The sequence below is a fragment of the Lissotriton helveticus genome, chromosome 7 (assembly GCF_964261635.1).
Source record: "Lissotriton helveticus chromosome 7, aLisHel1.1, whole genome shotgun sequence".
NCBI classification, from domain to species: Eukaryota; Metazoa; Chordata; class Amphibia; order Caudata; family Salamandridae; genus Lissotriton; species Lissotriton helveticus.
The window spans coordinates 631,726,010-631,750,422 of record NC_136068.1 but is presented as its reverse complement, the minus strand read 5'-3'; the positions used below and the strand labels follow the sequence as shown (position 1 = coordinate 631,750,422).

Here is a 24,413-nt window from a genome sequence, read left to right as displayed (position 1 = left end):
AATGAGATCACTTTGCTCTAGTGATAAGGATCTTGTGTCTGAATCTGTGTAAGTAGGGTCGAAGTTTCGAAAATGTGCATATCAGTAATTTGTGACAGAGGAAGCACATACATAGGCCCTTATTACGAATTTGGCGGTCTTCGGCTGGGACCGCGACTGCCGTGGTCCAAGGAAGATCACCAAGGCTGTGGGGAGCCCTCCTGCCGGATTACGACTTTAATCCAGGGTGGGCAGGCAGTGCTGCGGAGGTCTCACAGCGGTGGTATATTAGGCTCATAGGAGAGCCTAACAAGACTTACAGCCTGATTCATCAAGCTAAATAGCGGGCGCAATAGCAGCGAAAATGCCATTGCGCCCGCAATTTCCCAAATCGGCATTCATGAAGAAAATAACCAAAGCGCTAACCAAAGATTGCGAATTCGCTAATATATTCGCAGAATCCCTGTAGGTTTGCGCCAAAGCACGGAATTAGAGAATACATTTAGCGAATGCGCAATACAAGCGCAATCGGAATTCATGAAAATTCTCAAATAGCGAAAAACCTCAATTTCTCTATTAGCGCCGCGCAAATTAAGGACAACCCAAAGCAGGTGGTAACCATGAAAGTGATTAGCGAAAATTTTGAAAAACCGTTGGCCAATCAGGAACAGGGAAAGGGCTGACCAAACACACATAAGGAGATGCAGCAGCAGCAGTTGGTGTCTCACAATGCCAGGAATGTACATGCTGGTCAGGCGGCGAAGGCTACAGCGAGCAGCACGGAGGAGACGCAGAATACAGGAGAGGATATTCCGCCAGCGGATCACCCTGCTGGGACAAACCAGGGAGCAGATCTATGCGAAGTACCGGCTAAATGGGGCCATGATAATTCAACTCATACACGACCTTGACCCCCTGATGCAGGACCCAACAAGGCGGACCAATGCTGTGCCTACACATGTACAGGTATTGTGTAGCCTGCACCTCCTGGCCTCTGGGAGCTTCCAGGGGATAGTAGCGGCTGCAGGGGGGATATCCCAGCCCACCATGTCACGCTGCCTCCGGAGTTTTGTTGACGCAATGCTCACCCAGCTACACCGACACAGCAAATTCCCCACCAGCCAACAGGAACTGGACTTGACAAAGTTAAACTTCTACAATGTGGCCCATTTCCCACCTGTGATAGGATGCATAGACTGCACCCACATTGCCATCTGCCCACCAGCTGCGACGGAGTACATGTACCGGAATCGGAAGTCATACCACTCCCTTAACATACAGATGGTCTGCAATGCCAAGACTATCATTACTGACATCGTGGCCCAGTACCCAGGGAGTACCCATGACTCTTTTATATTCCGGCACAGCGGCCTCCACACACGACTGGCCAGGGGAGAATTTGGGGAAGGACACCTACTTGGTAAGTACACATTGTCAACAATTACACATTGCAATGATGTAGCTGCGCAGCACAGGCACTCACCCTCTGCTCCTCTCATTCAGGTGACAGTGGCTACGCCCTCCGGGAATACCTCCTCACCCCATACCTCAACCCGGCTACACCACAGCAACGGCGGTACAATGTTTCTCACATACGGACAAGGAATTGTATCGAACGGACATTCGGCCTACTCAAGAGCCGGTTCCGCATACTGCACAAGACAGGTGGGGCCATGTACTACAGTCCTGATGTGTGCTGCCGCATTGTGGCTGTCTGCGCAATGTTACACAACATTGCAACCAAGCGCCGGATACCAGTAGAGATCTCTGGCAGTGAGTCTGAAGGGGACGACCGTCCACCAGCACATGTGCGTCATGCACGCGGGGAGAACCCTGCTGAAGGACACAGACGGCGCAACCACATCACTATGAACAGTTTCTGAAGCCCACAATCCACTCACCCAACAATCACTCCTGCATGGCAATGTAAATAATGACTGGAGGCCCATGTATGTTGCATGAATAAATATTATTGTTAAATCCACAATAATAACGTAATGTCTACATTCATGATATTGCAGCAGTATTGCGCCATACTGCTCCTAACTAGCCACTGGACATGCTTGTATCATCAGCATTATCTAGGAAATGTTCTAGTAAGTCAATTGCGCCTCCGGCGTGCTGCCCCCAAACGACGCTCTGGCTCTTCCTCTGGGACGGCACGTGTCCCTGCAGTCGGCCTGGTGCTGCGGCGTAACACGCCAACAATTGAGGCAGACAGGCTGCTGACACTGGAGGCGCACTCACTGGTGTCGTCCCTCCCCACATTGCCTTCACCAGTAGGATGGAGTGCCAGTACGGCAGTGGTGACCTGCTCCAACACCCGTCCAACATCCTCGACACATTGGATCAGCTGCTGCTGCTGCGCCAGGCACCGTCGTGAGAGCTGGGAGGTGGCATTCCCCATTATGTAGTTTGAGCGGGTGTAGGCTGTCAGGCGCGTAAGGAGCTTCCGGTGGCGTCGGCGGGCGGAGTTGCGCTGCGATATGAGTGCAGCAGTGTTGGCCTCCATGGCTGCCGTCATACGCTCAATCCTGTCACCCACATTGGCCACATTGCGGCCAATTTTGTGTAGCTGCAGCTGAATGGCCCCTTGCCGTCGTGCCTGCTGTTGGTGAATGCGTAGCATCCGTCGCTCAGTGCTCATGCCTGGCATGCGCACAGCCATCCCCCTCCTGCCGCTGTGTGATGTGTCATGGTGGCGAGCCCTGACATGCCTGCTCTGCTGGCTGCCCACAGTGGGTGTGTGGACAGTCACCACAGTTGATGCACCAGAAGTAGATGGTGCCGCTGGTGGTGGAGTTGTGGTTGGCAAAGGTGCAGCACCTGATGGTGCTGAAGCTGTTGGTCTTGCCCTGCCTGCAGGGTTAGGTGCTGGCGAAGATGGTGCTGGTGCTGTTGGTGTTGCCCTGCCTGCAGGGTTAGGTGCTGCGCCGGATGGTGCTGGCGCTGTTTGTCGTGCCCTGGCTGCAGGGTTAGGTGGTGCGCCGGATGGTGCTGGCGCTGTTTGTCGTGCCCTGGCTGCAGGGTTAGGTGCTGCGCCGGATGGTGCTGGCGCTGTTTGTCTTGCCCTGGCTGCAGGGTTAGGTGCTGCCAATGATGGTGCTGGAGCGGTTGGTGTTGGCCTGGCTGCGGTGTGTGGTGCTACGCCTGATGGTGCGGGAGGTGTTGGTGTTGGCACCTCCTCGGCATCCTCTTCTGACTCATCGATCTGCAGCATGTCGCTGTCGCTGCTGTAGTCGGCGCCACCTGTGAGGGGAATTGGACTTACATTAATAGCATGTATCTGTCACACGTACAGTTGCTACATGCATGCTGGTTGACATTCCCTGCCTGGCTTAGCGATAGCTCATTTTGGGATATGTGAGGCTGCATTGGGGTTCTTTTACATTATGGGCAGACTACATGTCCCACAATGCTTGTGGCCATGATCTCATGTGCATTGTTTGAATGACTTGGAATGTATATGGGAGGCTATAGGGCCATGACCATTGGTAGGGGACAGGGTCGCAGTCGCATGCCACTTACCTTGGCTGTCTTGGCTGGGTCGGGATGAGTCCAGGTTGGTGACACCTATGCACGCCTCTGTCTCAAGGGTGTCCTCCACGTGGTCCTCCATGGGGGTATTGGGAGGGACAGTAGGTTCTCCGCCCCCAGTACCAGATGTCTCGCCCAGCCTCTCTGCCACCCTCTCCTTGGCACGACCTCGGAGGTCGTACCACCTCTTCTTGAGCTCGTCCAGTGACCTGTGTGTCACGCCCACAGCGTTCACTTTAGCTGAGATTCCTAGCCAGATGCGACGTCTCTCCATCTCTGGCACCCTCCGGGAGTCCTTTCCAAAAAGTTTTGCGTGGTTTTCAACCACTCCCTCGATGAGCTGCTCCAACTCCTGCTCGGAAAACTTGAGCTTTCTCTTGCGCCCGGTGTCACTGGGCCCTGGTGCAGACTCCTCTGACATTGCTACTGTCGCTAATGGGTGAATTGCGCTACTTTGGTGGTGTCCCGGTAGGAGCTCTCTGTTTAGCTGCAGCCTCGCTGTTCAGAATGGGGGTGGGAACTGCCTGCTTCCTGGTTGTGATGTCATCACGGCGCTCGAAAAGCGACTTCCCGTTGGTGCGATCTCGCTACTGGCGAGATGTCGCTAATGGGGATTTGCGATGGCGCTAAATAGAGATGGAATATCTGGGTAATAGCGAATTTTCGGCGATTTTATATTCTCGCTATCGATTTTTGCGCCCGTGTGCGATTCGCTTTAATTACTCGCTAACTATGATGAATTCCGATCTGCGCCTTTCCATTTGCGATTCGCTGTGAATCGCAAGTTGTGAGTCGCAGTTTCCTTTCTTGATGAATCAGGCTGTTAAATCTGCTGTGAGAGAGCCTGCAGCACGTTCCTGCATGATGTCCTTTAATTGCAGGCACAACATTTCTTCTGCTGTTCTGGCACATCAATCAGAGAGCTTACTCCTGTGGGCAAATCTTGGTCCCACAGGAGCAAAATGGCTGATGGGGATAAAGTCTGCTCAGCCAATCAAAACACTTTTGTTTTAAAATTCCCAGGCCCTCAGAACTCTCGAGGGACTGCTGAGGCACTCCTGAGAGATCAACTGTCAATTTATATATATTTTTTTGTAACCTTAATATCTCCAAAACTGCTAAACAGATTTATACCAAATCACAAAAAGCATGATTTCTTGGTAAAGATCTAGCTTTCTGCTATCTTTGGTGTTATTCTGTTAAGCCATTTTGGGGCACATGCATCAAGTATTATTGCATTCGCAAACAGGCCGATTCGCAGAATCAGCCCGTTTGCACACGCAAAAAATGCTTTTTGGATGCAGCAAACCTTAATTTGCAATTAAGTAACCTGTTACCGAATCGCAAAATGGGTTTGCTTTCGGTATTTGGAAGGGGCGTGTTTAGGGCGTCCCTTCCAAATAGCGAATCCTAACGGCATGCATGAATGTTTTGTGACCGTGAATTCGGTCGCAAAACATTAGCATATTACCACCTACTTCAAGTAGGTGGTAACACATTTGCAAATCGGAAGTAGACCCCGAGGGACCCCTTCCCCTTTGTGAATGATTGTAAAAGCATTTTTAAGAGCAGGCACTGGTCCCACGGACCTTTGCCTTTCCTTAAAAAAATGAAAAGAAAACTTTTCATTTTACTTTTTGTAAATCATCTCGTTTTCCTTTAAGAAAAACAGACTGCTTTACAAAAAAAAGATTGCTTTAATTAAAAGCAATCACGGACATAGTGGTCTGCTGACCTCAGCAGGCCATCATCCCTATAATGGCGTAGATTCCTAATGGCTTGCAAATTGCAATAGGTCTATTTGCGACCCATTAAGAATTTATTAATAAAACTGAAAACAGTTTTGTACATTAGGATTAGCGATTACCTAATTGCGATTTGGAGAAAATCACAATTAGGTAATCGCTACTTGTAATGATGATACATGTGGCCCTATGTCTCTATCATTGTCTAATTATAACTATGTAAATTGCATGGGCAAATTGCATTTGGATATCCCCCCTTTTTCTCAGCCTCTGCTAGACGGATATCCCTGAAAACATTTCCAGGATGGAACTGAGGTGAATAAACTTTTTTTGGAAAGTTTAAATAGGATTCGTCAAATAACCCCGCAGTTATTAACACAATATAAAAATGTTTTTCCTGTGAAAAATCTGCCCTATGGTTACACAGTGGCGAAAAAAATGCTTTCACAATTACAGTGCTGCTCTTAGACCATTAATCAGTACACTGACAAGCACACCCTTGCACACTATAGAGTGGATTTAGCAAACATATCTTTTCTGTAAGAAACCCTGGGCAAACATTCAGTGAGAGGGCTTATCTATCTATCTATCTATCTATCTATCTAGAGTCACCATGTGTAGTGATATTGAGGTAAGAGTTTTTTAAAATTTCTTTTAGATCTTTGGTGCAGTTCGACAAATCTGCAAGAAATATGTTTTAAAAAAGTTCATCCATTTCGGTCTTTAATGGAAATTTCACACTACTCTGTCAAGGGGGTCCAAGCAAAAGTGTGATTTCCCATGTTAATTACCATAGGAAAGTATGGCCTCTGATACAAAGAAAATGGCTGAACGTTACACAGAGACCACACATTTTGTTATTTGGTGTAAATCTGTTCTGACGTTTTCCAGAAATTAGTGTTTAAAAAGGTGTTTGTGGGAATGAAGATATTAAAGCTAGTAAAAAACTAGAGATATCTGGACCGATGCTGTCCAGATATGCTCTAATTCTCCATTGAAAGAGGGTGAGCGTAAAAGGATTGGTTGGCCATAACATGGAGAATATGATGTGGCAGCCATTACAGGACTCAGGGACTCTGTCCCCTCGTCCTGAAAAATACATCAAAGGCCACATAAGGGATGCGGATGGACATACCCTGATCCAAATGGCCATATGGGGGGCCCCACAGACTACCACTCCCACCACCATTATCACCATTACCATTAGAACCAATACCTTTACCACCAGCATCCCCATTACTACCCAAACCACCACCCTTACCACAATTATCTTCAGCAGTAACAAGTTTAACACCCCCATTATTACCACTACCAACATCAGCATTACCATTACCATTAAACACAAAACCAAAGCTCAACACACCCACATTCCTATGCCCACACAACCTCCATCACGCACCAATTTACTCATCAAAATACATCAACACAACCAACATCATACATTTATACAATCAACAGCATAGGACAATATTCTCACCATCATACACCAATACAAGTAGCATCACACGTTGACGTTGACACAACCAACATAATACACAAACACACCCGCCATTATATGCCAACATACCTACTGTTTTATATCCATACAAACAACATAGTATGTCAACACGCAGAATAAAAGAAACACAGGAAAACAATAAATTTCCCTACAAAACATAAAGTTGAAATGGACTTACAGTTGACTAATATATTAGCTAAAAAGTCCTGAAATTCATGAGTTAAGGTCTCGTGCCCCAAACACACTGTAGCAAGTCAACCTTAATTTTCACCCCCAGCTTACAGTGTTTGCAATGTCACACATCAGTTCAAACCAAAGGTAACACACTACTCAACATAAAAAATAATCAACTACACCATATGTAAACACACTAACCATCATACCTCAACACAAAAAACATAATACACCAATATACTCACCATAATATGCCAACACACCCACCTTCATACATAAATCAACCCTCCACCCTATGGAAACAACCACCACTGTACAGCTACCCTTCCAACATCGTATATAATCAACACCCACCATTTTGCTTCAGCACAACCACCAGTTTACACCAAAAACTGTCCATACATTCACTGTCAAATGTCCACACATCCACCATCAATCTCCTAAACACTTACCCCAGACCACCATCATGCATGTACATATGTGCCTCATACACCCTCATACTCACCATCATATGCCAACACATAAAACATCATGCAGCCTTCAATTACCTTTGTTTCTGCTGTGTCACTCCCACAACTTAGTCACACCATCATACAACATTTTACACATGTCAAAACAGAGGGTCATATTCTCAAGCACGTGTAATAATCATCTCAAAAGTAACTTAATGCAACCTCCAACATCGCAGTCTATCGCAGGAAACTTACACCGTGTTAACCAAGTATTCACAACACAACAGAACCATGTGATAGTCACCGGATAACGCAACAAATGGGCGCGTTAAAATCGCCACGCCGCAAAAATGCGGAACACGAACGCAAAAAAAAGCTGTGATGAGGTCAAGCGCGATACAAAAAGCAGTGAAAACCAGAGGCAGGTCTGCAAATCCCACACGTCTGGCACCATGAAAGCAGAGTAAATAAAAGGTGAGATGATAATGTGCGAGCACAACCCCACAGCTGTGAAGCAGAACAAATGACCATTGTCCAAATCAGATAGGCATTTCCCCACACACAGCCACAATGCACATTGACATGCATTCAGTATGTAACCTGCGCTAATGCAGAAACAAACATGGTACAGACTGTGAAACCGCATCTCCCCCTCACATTGCAGAGGGGAAACAATACCCCCTGCACACTGACGTGCCACGTCCATGATCAAACAAGAATGAAAGCACAGACAAATGTAGGGGCAGTGACTCCCCCTTACGTACATGTTGCCCGTGTCGTGTGACTTGAGTCACAGGGTGCATCCCTGCATCATGGCGGCACATATCAGAGCACAAAAGAATCCCTGTTGTCACTTGTAGGCCACAAATAACAGCAAAAAGAATGATTTGGGACACATGTGAAACGCCGAAGAGTGGGATACTGTAACAACTGTGACACACAGAACTGGCAGTTCGAATACGTGACACCATAAAAAGCCTCACTGCACAGAGGTGACACACACACCATCCATCTACAAATCCCTCAATTGACAGCACAACATGTCGCACCCACACTTGTCTGAGTGAAGTGCCAGTACAGATGAGTGACATGCTCCGCAGGGAATGTGTATCGGAATTCTTTTATTAGCACATGCAGTGCCTGTGGCAGTCAATGTACTGTGCCATTACTGCGAAGGACCCACACAATGTGACCTCAACCAGAGAAGAAATTGTCAATGATGTAGTCCCTATGGGCTATTCCTACTGCGGCTTCAGTGGGGTGTGGTCCACCTGCCTCATCTTCATCATCATCATCCGTGCATCTGGCACTCGTATCCATGGGACTTTGCTGCGTACACATATGTTGTGCAACACACAACATGCAACGATCATCTTGCACACGAGGTCTGGGCTGTACATGATCTTACCACCTGTGTTGTCCAGGCTCCTGAAACGTGACTTCAACACGCCAAATGTGCGTTCCACGATGCCCCTGTTACGTTTGTGGGCCACATTGTACTGCCTCTGGGCCTGTGTATTCGGCGCTTGGAAGGGTGTCATCATCCAAGGGCAGAGTGCATAACCTTGGTCACCTGTGACAGTGCAGAGAGACATTAGTCACAACTACATACTGCATGATGTGTTGGCACGCTCACTGGTTCATTGGTGTGTGATATGTGTGACTTAGTGATTCCTGTATGACATGTACTGCGTGATGCAAATGAGCTGCATCACTGTGTACTACGTAGCCTCACTGCCACACCTCCCCCCGAGCACATTCACTAGTGTGTGCAGCGCAATAACATCACATGCACCCTTACGGCACACCATTGACTTGTCTGTCTGCGCATGTCTACAAGCCTGAGTATGACACAGTGATGATGCTGCGCAGAATGTGGCCAGCCACATCTGTGTAGGCCCATTGCAAGGACAGGACTGACACAGATGTAGAGCACCTGCCTGGCTGAACTCGACATGCAGATGAGGGTACATTTTTGGCTCATGCTGCACTAATAGCGACACACACAACAGTTGGCCTCTGTGATCCCTGACCCAGAGCGGGCATGCCATCCCCCATGTACTACTTCGGCCGAGCACGCACACCAGGGACATGCCACATAGCAACATTGTCTATTGCGTGATGTGTGGCACAGACACTACAACAGAGACACACGCATCAGCCACATCCTTGGCAAGGCCCACACTGAACCACACCCAGATCCACGTGTGAAGGAGCCACACCCCTATGCAGTACTGTTGTACGCCTGTCCACCCCGCTTACGCTCACATGAAGATACAACACGATAACATGTCCCAGGTCTACACCCCTGACTTAGGTGATATGGTTGCACATGATGTACACAGCACAATGTAATGTGGAATGGCTCCGGTCCCACATGCATATATAATGAGCACACGGACACACTGAGTGAGTTTTTGGGACAGGTTGCGGGCATGTGCACCCAGCACCTTTTATTTTCAGGGTCACATCTCCAGTGACGCCTGTGCTGTGTGGGTGTTGGGTAGTGTAAGCCACCACTGAGGGGTTGGTTGGTGCTGGCTAAAATCACAACAGTGAGCAGACAATCAGCAGTACAAGGTACGAACATCATGGGTCCCTGACTTGAGCATCACAGAGTGTGTGATCCCGGATGCACAACGGCCGGCACAGGCACACCACCACGGGACGGTGACTTACGGTGCACTGAGGTAGGGCCACTTGAGCTGAGCGTGTACTAGTTGATGTCCAAGAGGAATGTCGCAGAGGTTTGCGGGGGACAGTGGAAGGTGTCCCTCCAGGGCATGATGAAGAGGGCAGAAGCAAGCAGGAACAGGCAAATTGCGGAGTTGAATGCTACAGACTCCACTTTTCCACCTTGTCAGTATCAGCTACATGTAGAGGAAGACAACCTACAGCCCATGGACCCAGACACCACAGACGTACAGACAGAGATCGAACATGAATTTCAGGTCACTCACTCGGGGGCACCAGAGCTGGTAGGGGATGCAGTATGCGATGAGGCCTGTACAATGACATGGATCCTGCCATGTAGAGGGCAAGACTCAGTTCAAAATGTGTGACCTACTCCATCGCAGTGTGTTCCAGAGACAGCGGTCATCGGGGCCCACAGCCACGTGTGGTGGGCATGCACTTCACAGAGTCAGTGGCACCAGTGCAGTTGTAGTGTCCCGTTACCTCCGTAAAGGTGAGCCTTTTCTCCTCCGGAATGAAGCGCGTCTTCTTCTTACTCCTCTCCTTGCGTACTGTGACATAAACTCTGCCATGAAAATATCAAGACTCAGTTCCGAAAATTCAACCTAGTTGGGCGCTGTGTCAGACGGAGGCTGTGGTCAGCGCAGGTTAACCGATGTCCAGCCATCTCCGCCTGGATCTCTAACACATGACTTTGGGATGGCATGTGTATTAGATTTGTGGGTGACATGGGTAGTGGCCCCAGAGCTGAGTGGGTGTTTGGCTAGTGATGATGTCATGTCCTGCCTTTGACGAAATGCATTGGATTGGTGTGAGGCCTGCAGGACCGCAGTGTAGGCTGTAGGCCACAGTCAGCAAGTGCCCACGGACACGTTTGGTGAGAGTCCTATGCACAGCCTTGGAGGCACCACATTGAAGTGAGTATAGTGACATAGCCTCACCTTAAATAATGTACTCTGCCATGGTGTATTCAAGTCTCAGTTCCAAATGTGAGACCTACTAGTCACCTGTGTATGCCGGTGGAGTACGTCAACGTGAAAGGACTCCTGCGGGCCTATGTCGCGGAGGCCGTGATGGTCTGAGGAGACTGCCAAGGTCGCGGGCATCGGGCTTGGAGCTTGCACCGGCACGTGGTGGGTGCTCTTCGACACACGCCGGTGTCGGCAGGACTGGTTCAGGAACCAGCGGCCTGGGGTGCATCAGGTCCACAGGTTTGCAGGCAACACTACTCACGGCGACGGCCTCGTGGCATGGCGAGAGGCGCCGCCCTGGCAAAGACGTTGGGTATTCCGTAAGAGAACCACGCCCAGAGTTATGTGCTTTTTATTCACACCCCTATGCTGGCCTGGTGTACGCCGGGCCAGCCCACTCTGCACACGCTTACAGTGGGGACGTAACAAGCTACATTTCCGTGATCTCCCCCACTGGCTGGGGTGACATAGTTGTGTCCACTGTCCACTACACTCCATACACCAGTGGTGTATGTCGACATGGATATGTGTGTGGTCTGCATACTGCAGTATGGCCATCCATGCCACACTTGGCATTGAGTACATTCTCATTCATGGGTCACTTGTCTCCTTCGTACATGCCTGGTTCCCACCTCTCTCCACAATCTGCTATTGTGTGGCTGAGGCGCCATGCTGTTGATGGCTGATGTACATGGCCAGCCCAGGTTCCCACAGTAAGTTGTGCTGTCGCGTCTGGTAGGTGGGCATGTTGTTTGGCATTTGGACTGGGTAAGAGTGGTCTGCTTAATTCAGACACTCTGTTCATCACCACCCCCTTTTCTGAATCGTTTTTGGCCACTATAGGTGTGGCAGGGTATACTCAGACATGAGTCCCTTGCTCACTGCTCCATTCAAGCAAGCCGGGCCGACGACGCCTGAAATGGCAGAAACCGGTCCCCGGAAGCTTGTCTCCTTTCTGGTGAAGAATTGGCTTGGTAGTTTGGTCTGCCCTGTTCCCATGATGCACTGGGCCAGGGACAGACTAATTTGCATATAGCCAGGTTCTGAGCTGGGATGGGGCAGTGAGCTAAATAACGGTGATGGATCAAGCCATGATCTTTGGACTGGGTAAGAATGGTCTGCTTAATTCAGACACTCTGTTCATCACCACCCCCTTTTCTGAATCGTTTTTGGCCACTATAGGTGTGGCAGGGTATACTCAGACATGAGTCCCTTGCTCACTGCTCCATCAGGATTCAAGCAAGCCGGGCCGACGACGCCTGAAATGGCAGAAACCGGTCCCCGGAAGCTTGTCTCCTTTCTGGTGAAGAATTGGCTTGGTAGTTTGGTCTGCCCTGTTCCCATGATGCACTGGGCCAGGGACAGACTAATTTGCATATAGCCAGGTTCTGAGCTGGGATGGGGCAGTGAGCTAAATAACGGTGATGGATCAAGCCCTGATCTTTGGACTGGGTAAGAGTGGTCTGCTTAATTCAGACACTCTGTTCATCACCACCCCCTTTTCTGAATCACACTTGGCATTGAGTACATTCTCATTCATGGGTCACTTGTCTCCTTCGTACATGCCTGGTTCCCACCTCTCTCCACAATCTGCTATTGTGTGGCTGAGGCGCCATGCTGTTGATGGCTGATGTACATGGCCAGCCCAGGTTCCCACAGTAAGTTGTGTTGTCGCGTCTGGTAGGTGGGCATGTTGTTTGGCATTTTGTGTGTGAGTTTGTAACATGTGTATTCTCAGAGTTGTGAATTGCATGTCTGTGGATTTGAGGTGTGTGGTGTGTTCATTTGGTACTTACCAACGAGCAGAACATTTGCATAGGTGCCATCCTGGAAGCGCCGGTTGATGATGGACTGTCTGAAGATGAAGGAATCATGCACACTGCTAGGGTAGTTGGCAGCGACATTGGTGAAGAGTCCCCAGTGGCCCACTATTGCCTGCATATTGATGGAATGTGTGTGCTTTCTGTTGCGGTAATTGTGTGCAGTGTCGGCAGGGGGCAGTAGGACATGTGTGCAGTCAATTGCACCCCATACGTGCGGGAATACAGCATTGGCATAGGAGCCTTGCTTGGTCTCCAGCTGTTCCTGCACAGTGTGGGGGAAGTATAGGTACTGGGGTACCAGGCTGATGATGGCATCCAGGACAGGTTTGAGGAACTTTGATAGGGCTGGCTGTGAGACCCCTCCGACTCTGGCGGTTGTTGGTTGGAAGGTACTAGAGGCCAACAGGTGCAGCAGAGCCAGCAGCTTTGTCTGAGGTGGGATGTTCGTTATCCGCTGTGTTGGTACCGTCAGCCTGTGGGCAATGATGTTCAGGATGCGGAGGATGGTTGTCCTTTTGAGCCTGTAATGGGCAATGACATACTCTGGTGTTAAGTCTGTGAGGCTGGTGCGTTTTCTGAAGGTCCGCGGTCTATGTCTGCGATGCCTCTGTGGTGGTCCGGGGGGTGGTGGCGGTGGGTGTTGTGGTCCTGTTGGGGCTCCGAGCTGCCTGATCAGTAGCTCCTTGGCATCTGTTGCTCTTCAGGTGTGTCTGTGGGCTGGGCTCCCTTTTGTGGTGCCGGCTACCGTCCGACTTTACACCAGGTCAGAGCAGGTGTTAATTTCCTGCTGCTAACGCGCCTTATCACCTGTTTTGGGATCTTATCACCAATCTGGCTGGTCGTTAAGAATGTTGTGGAGTGGTGTTGTCACGGCTATTTGCACAGGAAAGCCTACTCTGCATCTCATTAGCGATAGTTGCCGGGGTCATCTGTGGGGATGTTTTTGCGGCTGCTATCCCATATAAATTGGTGTTATGGGCTGTTTACATGAGCTTGTGAATGGGGTGATAACTTTATTGCGACTTTGGCTGGGGTAAAGTGCCGTTTGCTCAGCGATAGCTCCTTGAGAATATGCCACAGAATCATTGACCTTCTCAATCACATCTCATTTAAAGATTTCTCAAGTAATAACAGGGGTGGCAGTCATGGGGCACTTAGTATAGGGGGAATAAACACAACATATAGCTTACATATCAGGTAACCCGTGATATAGTGCTAAAGTTCCCTCAGTGGATTCTGGTGACATCTCGTTCAGCGACTAGTAGTCTGACAGCCGTTCGGAGGCCATGTTGTTTGTTAACATGGAGAGGTGTGCTGCAGTGGCCAGAGCAGCTGACTCTGGAGCATGGGGCTAACGGTTCGATCCCTGGCACCGGTGGCAGCTCAGCTCAGCATCATGTGACTCTGGGCAATAGCTCACTTAATCTCCCGGACGGCCCCCAGCGCCTTGAAACCTTAGGAGGTGATATGTTTGGGCTTTACAAATATAGATTGATTGAGCGTCACCAGCAGGTCCGGACTGGCCGTTGCGGGCACCGGGCAATCCCCCGGTGCGCCGCAAGGGTGGGGGGCGGTTTTGGGCCCCTGGGGGCCGTTTTTGTTACAGGACCGTTTTTACAGCATAGCTGCAAAATCTGTCCTGTAACAAAATCGGCCGAAAACCAGCCCCGGCAAAGAGCTTGGTCGGAGGAGGGGGGGGGAAGGGGGACGTTCGAGCACTTTGCCAGGGCCTGTTTTCGTTTCCAGTCCGGCCCTGGTCACCAGAACACCAAGATTGCAGTTCAGGGATATACCACACATGGCACCAGTTATGCATTTTGTTTACATATTTATTTTAGTGCAATTATCATGAAAACAATGTGTTTTTTTCCAAACATGGAAATGTTTACTGAAAACAGTAATTGAAGTACAGGACTATACTCCTTGATTGTAGTAAGAAGAAGAGAAAATTATTTAATTAGGTAGTTCAAAATGTGGGATTTTTAGAGAAAACTTGGTTAAAGCCACAGTAGGTCCATAGAAGTCAGAGCTGCTACTAGCAACGCAAAGCTAAGATTTGGCCCGGATTACAATTTATTTCATGAATAGCCTGCTTATTAAACCAACCAGAGGCAGTGTTTAAGCTCAGAGACTTTGAAGCTGCTGCTCCACTGCTCAGGTAAGAAATGGTTTCTATTTAGACAAAGGTAAATTGTGAATCTTTTGTAGTATGTTTTTGTACTGTCATCTAAATGCACTGTATTACCTATAGAGTTAGCTGGAGGAACAGAAACCAGACTGAGTCCATACCCCCACTAATTGAAATCCATATTTCACAGTTTTCTGTGAAATAATATCATCTACTTCTGAAGTATTGTTTTTTACCACTCTATTTCCCATTTAAAACATCATGTGGATGGCAGTAGAAGAATGTCTGTTTCTTACGGCCTTCCTCTTGTTCTTGATTGCAGGTACGGAGCCCTTGTGAATGGTGCCCAAGCTAAGAAGGTGATGGCGCTCCTCTGGGCGTTGGCTATCTTCCTTGGGATGATCCCCCTCTTCGGTTGGAACAACCTTCATGCTATTGAAAGTGGCTGCAAGGAACCAAACAATGAGGTCTCACCACTGGACGTCACTCAGTCACCAGCCAATGAGATGCGGACGTCTTGCCGAACTGTGACGTGCTACTTTGAGGTGGTCGTGGACATGAACTACATGGTCTATTTCAACTTTTTCGGCTGCATCTTGCTCCCTCTCGTGTGCATGATGTTCCTCTACATCAGCATCTACAATGTGGCCTGCAAGCAGCTGCGTCAGATGCTTCCCAAGGGTGTAGGTCGAGGAAATGGCGGGAAGACCCTAGCCTGCCTCCTCAAGGAGATTCATGCGGCCAAGTCACTGGCTCTCATTGTGGGACTCTTCGCTCTCTGCTGGTTGCCCCTCCATATTCTAAACTGCCTGCCTGTTTTCTGCCCTGGCTGCCCACGGCCACCCATTTGGCTCATGTACTTGGCTATTGCTTTCTCTCATGCCAACTCAGTGCTTAACCCTGTCATCTATGCCTTCCGCCTGCGTGAGTTCCGCAGGGCCTTCTGTGTGCTGGTCGGAAAAGCCTGTTGGCTCAGGGAGGGCTACCGGGATGAACTGACCAGGGTAAGCACAATGCGCTCTATGAGTCGAGAGACCAGCATAGCCATGCTGTCAACCTCACGGGACACGTGATGCCCAAGCATAGGGGCTCCTATATGACAATGCCCTATGACCAATAATACGATATGGTACGAACAGCTGGCTTCCCCACAAACCACATGTGCATGGAGCCAGGAGTGGACGGCCACATGGAAGAGGAGATGAGAGCACCTGCCACCAAGAGCTCACCAAGCAATGGTATTTGTCATATGAAGATATGGCACCCGATATCTGATACGAAGATATGGCACCAAGCCTTAACTTGACCTCACGATGACGCATCATGGAGCCCAAGCGCTCATCATTCTGCTGGATGCATGGTTGAAAGACATGGGGTGCTTGACTCAGCATGATATCCACTGTTTACTAATTTATTTATTGATAGAAACAGGTGGGTGTTTCTTATCCAAAGGAAGAGGCATCATCCCGATGCCAGTCTAGTAATCGAGAAGTGCGAACTACATCTCTGTCTAACAATGGGGTGGCAATGCGTATCCCTTCTGCGTATAAGTCCCTCTCTTCTTCAGTGGTGGTGGATGGAGAGGGAGAGAGACTAAGTGCAATATCTCACTCACCCTCAGCGTCTGGCGAGTGGCACAAATCTACCTCAGGAACCTGGGATGCTAAAGGAAGAATCATAGTTACTATCACCAATCTGAGAATGTGCAGGATCAGAGTAATTCTAACCATCCATAGAATAAAAAGAAATTCAGATTTATTCTAATCCGCCATTCAGTGCCCAGAGGGAGAGAGTGTTGTTCTCACCAACTGCAGAATACATAGGCTCGCAGAGTGAGTAGAGCTATTCAGGGCTTTAAGTGGTGCCGGGTCCTGCCGGTGCTCAGCACCGGCAGTTCGAAAAAGCAGGTGATGAGACAGGCCTCTATCAGGCTCTACATTTTTGCCCTGAGGATGAAAAAAAATCTTAACTCCGCAGCAGTGCCACCCTTTACTGCCTTTGAGGTAACTGCCAAGAGATTCACTATAGTTCTTTCAGTCTCATCATTTCAGAACTGAAAGATTTTCAATATTCTATAAAACGAAGCCATCGTTGTTGAATATTCATCTTACACAACTAACATCCATTGGCTAAGCCAATAGCCCTGACTTGTTGTAGGTGTAATGTTGTTTGCTGTATTATATATCTGTATGCAATGACCAAAGCAGCAAAATACCAGGCGTGCAGCACATATTTTTCCACATGCATATTTTTAAGCCACGCCTCTAATCATATCGGCCACGCCCATTTGAGAGACCCCCTAATTTTTTCATTCCACTTAAAGCCCTGGAGTTATTTTCACCGACCTGACAGCACACCGGACTCCGCTGTTATAGCACACCAGCTAATATACAAGGAGTTCAAAGTTTTCAATCCAACCAAAGAAAGCACTGGAGATCAGAATTACTCGGACTCACCAAAGATTAAAAAATAAATCAGAGGTATTTTCACATTCCAGATAAAACCAGAAAATCAGATTTACTCTCACTAGCCTGAGAAGAGAATGCAAGAAAACCACAGTCAGAGAAGGCACACAGATTCAGCTTGTCCCATCCACTGGAAAATACACAGGGAATCTTAGTTGTTTTTACAAACTTGAGTATGCAGGGAATCAGTTATTTACACCTTCCTGTTAATACATAAGGAATTACATTATTCTCATTAGCCACAGAATACAAGGGGAATCAGGATTATTCCTACTCACCAGAGGATACACGTGATTTTAGTGTTATTTTCACCAAGAAAAGAGTACTCTGGAAGCCATAATTATTCTCATTATATAGAAAATAAACCAAGAATCAGAGTTGTTCTCATACACAACAGATTACAAGGAATATACAAGTAGTCGAATTGTTCGCAACCACCAGAGAATGCACAAGCATCATATATTCTCCCTCTGCAGAGAATACAAAAGGAATCCAAGGTATATTCGTAGTGCAGGGCATACACTCAGACACTTTGATTTACTCTTACTAACTTAAGAGCTCAAGGGAATCACAGTTATTCTCCCTAATCAGAGAGTGCACAGGTGGGGGGTAGTAAACTCCGGCATACGACCGAACGGCCAAATGGTCATGCTGCGCACGCAATGTAACTCGTTTTATTTATTTACTTGACTCTGTTCGGCCGTATGCCGGAGTTTACTACCCCCCACCCTGCCCCTCCCCGGCCTGCCCTACCACCCCACAGCACTCCCTTGAGGAGCCGCCACTGCCACCATTTAGTTTGCAAATTGAATGACTTGAAACCTAAATAGTTATGTAATTAGTTTGGACCAAATTAATTGTGTTTAAGAGAGCAGAGAAATAGTTTGCATTCCAGAAGTCATGAGGTAACATGGAAATGGAGTATTCTGTCTCGATGATCACTTTATCTATATTGTTGTGAGAGAGGGAGAGGGGAATAAAATATGGGTATATTATACAAGTGTCCAGACTGGCCTTAAAACCAGAGTTTTGTTATCTCCAAATAGAGAATACAGAGTGATTGAGAATTAGTCCTACCTACCAGACAGAAAATCAAAGTCGTACTCAGTGCCACAGAATACTCAAAGGATTCAGAATTATTCACACAAACCATAGAATGTACATTATTCAGAGTTTTTATAGACAACCTGATAAAACATAGGGGGACATTCTCAAGAACGTATGATAATTATCGCAAACTAGCTTAACACAACTTTCCACATCGCAGCCCATCGCAGGAAAATAACGCTGTGTTAACGTTGTATTGTCAACACGGCGGTACCATGCATTAGTCTCACTATAACGCGTCAAATTACCGTGTTAAAATGAACACACCGCCTAAAAAATGTGAAACACGAAGGCGGAAAAAGCGTCAATGTCCCAAACTGCGATACAAAAATCACCGATAGCCAGCAACAGGCCTGCAATTCCCAAGCTTCATGCGGGAAAATGCACCATAAATGCAGGAAAAAAAATGGTGAGATGACAATGTACAAGTACAGCCCCACATCCATGATGTAGTACAAATGTCCACTGTCCCGCATAAAATAAGCATCTCCTCACAGTCACAATGTACATTGTCATACAGTCTCTATGTAAACTTCGCCAATGTCTCAACATACATCAAACACACTGTGAAACTGCATCTCCCCTTGACATTGCAGAGGGACAATGAACACCTCCTGCAGAGCAGACCCAACTTCACGTCAGTGATAATGGAGACGTCCCCCAGGACAACGACTAGGACGTACTCCAACGGTTCATGGACAACCACCGCACCCCTCCTCCAGTAGCAGGGCAGCCCAGCACCATTGAGGTGAGCCCACCCCGTGCACAGACCACACAGCAGGAAGCACCCACTACCACGTCTGGCTCCTAGCACCTCACTGAACAACACATGGCGTTCCAACGCTGTGTGTTAGACCGCCAGAAGGAGCCGGCTCAACAGGTGTCGGTGGGGTTCGACCTCGTGGCAGCCGAACTAGATGCCATTTGTGGGTATCTATGTCCCATCAGAGACCACTCACACTCCCTAACGGACACCCACAGTCTGCCCCATGCCCTCCAACAATCCATGGCTGGTGTCGCTGGAGTCATGACTTGGAGACAACAACAACTGTCTAGTCAGAGTGGCTACAACGATGTCATGCGTGATTTGGGAAACATGAGGAGTGTCATGGAGAACATGGAGCGGATGCAGGCGCAAAGAATGGCTACCACTACTGCACACGAGAAAGCTGTAGATGGGATCTTCCATGCCCTGCAGATCCTCATCATGGGAGTGATGCCACAAGACATTGTGCAGATGAATGCTGCTGCTACTTCTACATCCACATCTCAGGCCCCTGATGTGTCAGTGTCACACAGTGCTGCAGACCAAACACCACCACCCACATGTGAGGCACATGAAACGTTAGAGGACGAAGATGAGGATGAATCTGCCTTAGTGGAAAGAAGGAAGCAGTAGCTCTCATCTCTGTCATATGGCTTCTTTCTGCTTGGTTCTGCCCTCTGCTTCATGCCCTGGAATACCACCTTCCACTGTCCCCCGATACACTCTATGACACTAACCTTTCACCTTGACATGGACTGCCATATATTGTTTGTAAAACAATGAAACAGCAATTAGCCTGCGGACTGGATTCTTCCCCTTCCGAGTAACTTGTCAATTCCTAAAGGACTCTGGCTGGCCCTCCACAGGGCAACATTGTAAAGTGTTGTCTGAAGGGCCCATTGCTAAGACAGCTTCAACACTCCACTGAACGTGAATAATACATACTAATACACACAGACGTGTCATGTCAATAATTAATCAAGTATGAAAGCATCTGCGAATGTTGGGACAGTGATTCCCCTTAACTCCATGTTGCTCATGTTGTGGGACTTGAGTCACAGGATGCATCCCTTCATCATGGTTGTACATATTTGACCCCAAAATAAGGCGTGTTGTCAACTGTAGGTCACAAATGACAGCCTTTATGTAATAATTTGGGACACGTGAAACGCTGAGGAGTGGGATTCCATACTATCTTTGACACACTGAAATGGCATTTCGACTATGTGACACCGTAAACAGCCTCTTTGTACAGAGGTGAGACACCCACCATCTATTTTCAAATTATGAGATTGTTAGCACTACATGCTGCACTTATACGGGCTATTCCTGCCGCAGCTGCAGTGGGGTGTGGTCCATCTGCCTCATATTACTCATCATCGTTTGGTGCATCTGGCACTTGTATCCATGGGGCATTGGTGCGTACACATATGTTGTGCAACACACAACATGCAACGATCATCTTGCACACGATGTCTGGGCTGTACAGGAGCCTTCCTCCTGTGATGACCAGGCACCTGAAACGTGACTTCAACATGCCAAATGTGCGTTCCACAATGCCCCTGGTGTGTTTGTGGGGCGCATTGTCCTGCCTCTGGGCCTGTGTGTTCGGGTCTCGGAGGGGTGTCATCATCATCCAAGGACAGATTGCATATTCTTGATCCCCTGTGACAGTGCAGAGAGACATGAGTCAATAGTTGGTTCTGCCTGATGTGTTGGCAGTCTCACTGGTTCATTGGTGTGTGATATGTGTGACTTAGTGATTTCTGCTTGACATGTATTGCTTGTAGCAAATGAGTGGCATCAATGCGTATTACATAGCCTCACTGCTGCTCCGCCCTCCCCCGGGCCTATTTACTAGTGTGTGCAGTGCGGTTGCATCACTTGCACTCCTACGGCACACCACTCTTTTGCCTGTCTCCGCATGTTCACAAGCCTGACAACAATACTGTGATGTTGCGCGTTGAAGGTGGGCGGCCACGTATGTGTAGGCCTATGGTAAGGATAGGGTGGACACAGATGTAGAGTTCATGGCTGGCTCAACTTGCGATGCAGTTGAGGGTAGACCTTTGGCTTATGCTGCGGTAATACCGACACACACAACAGTTGGCATGTATGATCCCGGACCCCGAGCGCGCTTGCGCTCCTTCATTTAGCCCTTCTGATGAGCCCGCACTCCGGGGGCACGCTACATTGCAACATTGTCCATTGAGGGATGGGTGGCGCCAACACTACAACAGAGACACACGCATTAGTTACTTCCTTTGCAAGGCCAAAACGTAACCATGCCCAGAGCCCCGGGTTGATGAACCACACCCCCTACGCTGGACTGTCGTACGCCAGTCCACTCCACTTATGCTTACAGGGGGGTACGACACATCTTCATGTCCCAGGTCTTCCCCACTGCCTGAAGTGACACAGTTGCGTCCGCTGTACACAGCACAATTTAATGTGGTAGGGCCCGAGGCCCTCATGCATACATAATGACCACACAGACACACTTAGATAGTTTGTGGAACTGGCTACTGGCACGTGTGCCCGGCACCATTTATTGACAGGGTCACATGTCCAGTGACGCCTGTGCTGGATGGGTGTGTGGTGAGTGTAAGCCAGCCCTCAGAGGTTGGTTGGTGCTGGCAACTACTACAACAGTGATCAGACAATCAGAAGTTCAAAGTTCACATAGCAAGCGTCCATGACTTGAGCTGCACAGTTAGTGGCCCCGGATGCACTGCGGCCAGCACATGCACAGCGCCACGGGGCGGTGACTTGCGGTGCACTGAGGTAGGGCCCCGAGAGCTGAGCGGGACCTCGTTGATGTCCAAGGAGAAAGTCGCCGAGTGTTACGGGGTACAGTGGAAGGTGTTCTTCCAGGACATGATGCAGAAGGCAGAACCAAGCAGAAACAGGCAATATGGAGGAGATGAATGCTACAGGCTCATTCTTAACACCAAGTCAGTATCAGCTACATGATGATGAAGACAACCCACAGGCCATATACTCAGACGCCACCAAAGTTCCACCAGAGAGTGTCCATGAATTGCAGGGCACAGAGTTAGTGGCACTAGGTCTGAAAGGGGATGTAGTCTGCGATGAGGCCTGTACAATGATATAAACTCTGCCATAAATAAATCAAGCGATGGTCTGAGGAGGATGCCAAGGTCGTGGGCCTCGGGCTTGGAGCTTGCACCGGCATGTGGTGGGTCCTCTTTGACACACACCGGTGTCGGCAGGTGAGCAGTGAGACCTGGGTGCGAAGGGGTGGGCAAGACCGGTCTGGGGACCAGCGGCCTGGGGTGCAGCAGGCGCACAGGATCGCAGGCAACTCCGCTCACAGCGTCGGCCTCGTAGCGGGGTGAGAGGTGCCACCCTGGCAGACATTTCGGAAGTGAACCACGCCCAGAGCTAAGTGCTTTTTATTCACACCCCTACGCTAGCCTGGTGTACGCCGGGCCAGCCCACTCCACTCACGCTTACGGGGAAGGCGTAACAAGCTACATTTCCGCGATCTTCCCCACTGACTGAGGTAACATGATTGCATCCACTGTCCACTACACTCCAAACACCAGAAGTGTATGTCGAAATGGATATGTCTGTGGTCTGCATACTGCAGTCTGTCCAGCACATCCACGCCACACTTGGCATTGTGTACATTCTCATTGATGGGTCACTTGCCTCCTTCCCACATGCCTGGTTCCCTCTTCTCTCCACAATCTGCTATTGTGCGGCTGAGGTGCCATGCCGTTGATAGCTTATATACATGGCTAACCCGTGTTACCACAGTAAGTTGTGCTGTCATGTCTGGTAGGTGGGCATCTTGTTTGGCATGTTATATCTGAGTTTGTAACATGTGCATTCCCAGAGTTGTGAGTTGCATGATTGTGGAGTTGAGGTGTATGGTGTGTTCATTTGGTACTTTCTAATGAGCAGTGCATTTCCGTAGGTGCCAACCTGGAAGAGCTGGTTGACTGTCGGAAGATGTAGGAATCATGCACACTGCCTGGGTAGTTTGCGACAACATTGGTAAAGAGTCCCCGGTGATCCACTATTGCCTGCACATTGATGGAATGTATGTGCTTTCTGTTGCGGTAATTGGGTGCACTGTCGGCAGGGGGCACAAGTAGTACATGTGTGTAATCTATTGCCCCCAACATGTGCAGGAAGCCAGCTATGGCGTAGAAGCCTTGCTTGGTCTCCAACTGTTCGTGCGCAGTGTGGGGGAAGTGAAGGTGCTGGGGTGCCAAGCTGATGATGGCATCCAAGACAGTTGTGATGAACTTTGATAGGGCTGGCTGTGAGACTCCTCTGACTCTGGCAGTTGTTGGTTGGAAGGTACCAGAGGCCAACAGGTGCAGCACAGCCAGCAGCTTTGTCTGCGGAGGGATGTTGGTTGTCCTCTGTGTTGGTACCGTCAGCCTGTGGGCAATGATGATCAGGATGCGAAGGATGGTTGTCCTTTTACGCCTGTAGTGGGCAATGACATGCTTTGGTGGTAAGTCTGTGAGGCTGGTGCATTTTCTGAAGGTCCGGGTATTTGTCTGCGCTGCCTCTGTGGTAGTCCGGGGGGGTTGCGGGGGCGGGCCTGGGGGTGGTGGCAGTGGGTGTTGTGGCCATTTTGGGGCTCCGAGCTGCATGATCAGTAGCTCCATGGCATCTGTTGTTCTTCAGGTGTGGCTCTGGGCTGGGGTCCCTTTTATGGTGCAGGTTGTCGTCCGATTTAACACCAGGTAAGAACAGGTGTTCAATCCCTGCTGCTGTTATGCCTTTTCGCCTGTTTTGGGGTCTTATCGCCAATCTGGCTGGTCGTTGAGAATGTTAAGAAGTGGTGTTGTTGTGGGTTTTTGCACGGGAAAGCCTACTCTGCATATCATTACCATTAGTTGACGGTGTCATCTGTGGCAATGCTTTTTTTGCGGCTGCTATTGCAGGGAAACTGTTGATATTGGCTGTTAGCACCAGCTTGTGAATAGGGTGATACATTTATCGCCACTTTGGCTGCGATAAAGTGCAGATAACTATGCGATAAGTCATTGAGACTATGCACCATAGTGAATTCTAATGGTTCTCACTAATT

General features: G+C 48.8%; 1 protein-coding gene across 1 annotated transcript in view; it reads left to right on the top strand.

Annotated features, from left to right (window-relative positions):
• The window catches only part of LOC144768866 (adenosine receptor A2b-like), a 45,960-nt gene extending 22,083 nt beyond the window's left edge, over positions 1 to 23,877 (top strand). Inside the window, exon 3 of the mRNA XM_078652873.1 lies at positions 15,324 to 23,877. Within this exon, the coding sequence (XP_078508999.1) occupies positions 15,324 to 16,074 (751 nt within the window). The 3' untranslated portion in view covers positions 16,075 to 23,877. The remainder of the gene's footprint in view (positions 1 to 15,323) is intronic.
• Positions 23,878 to 24,413: the final 536 nt, after the last annotated feature.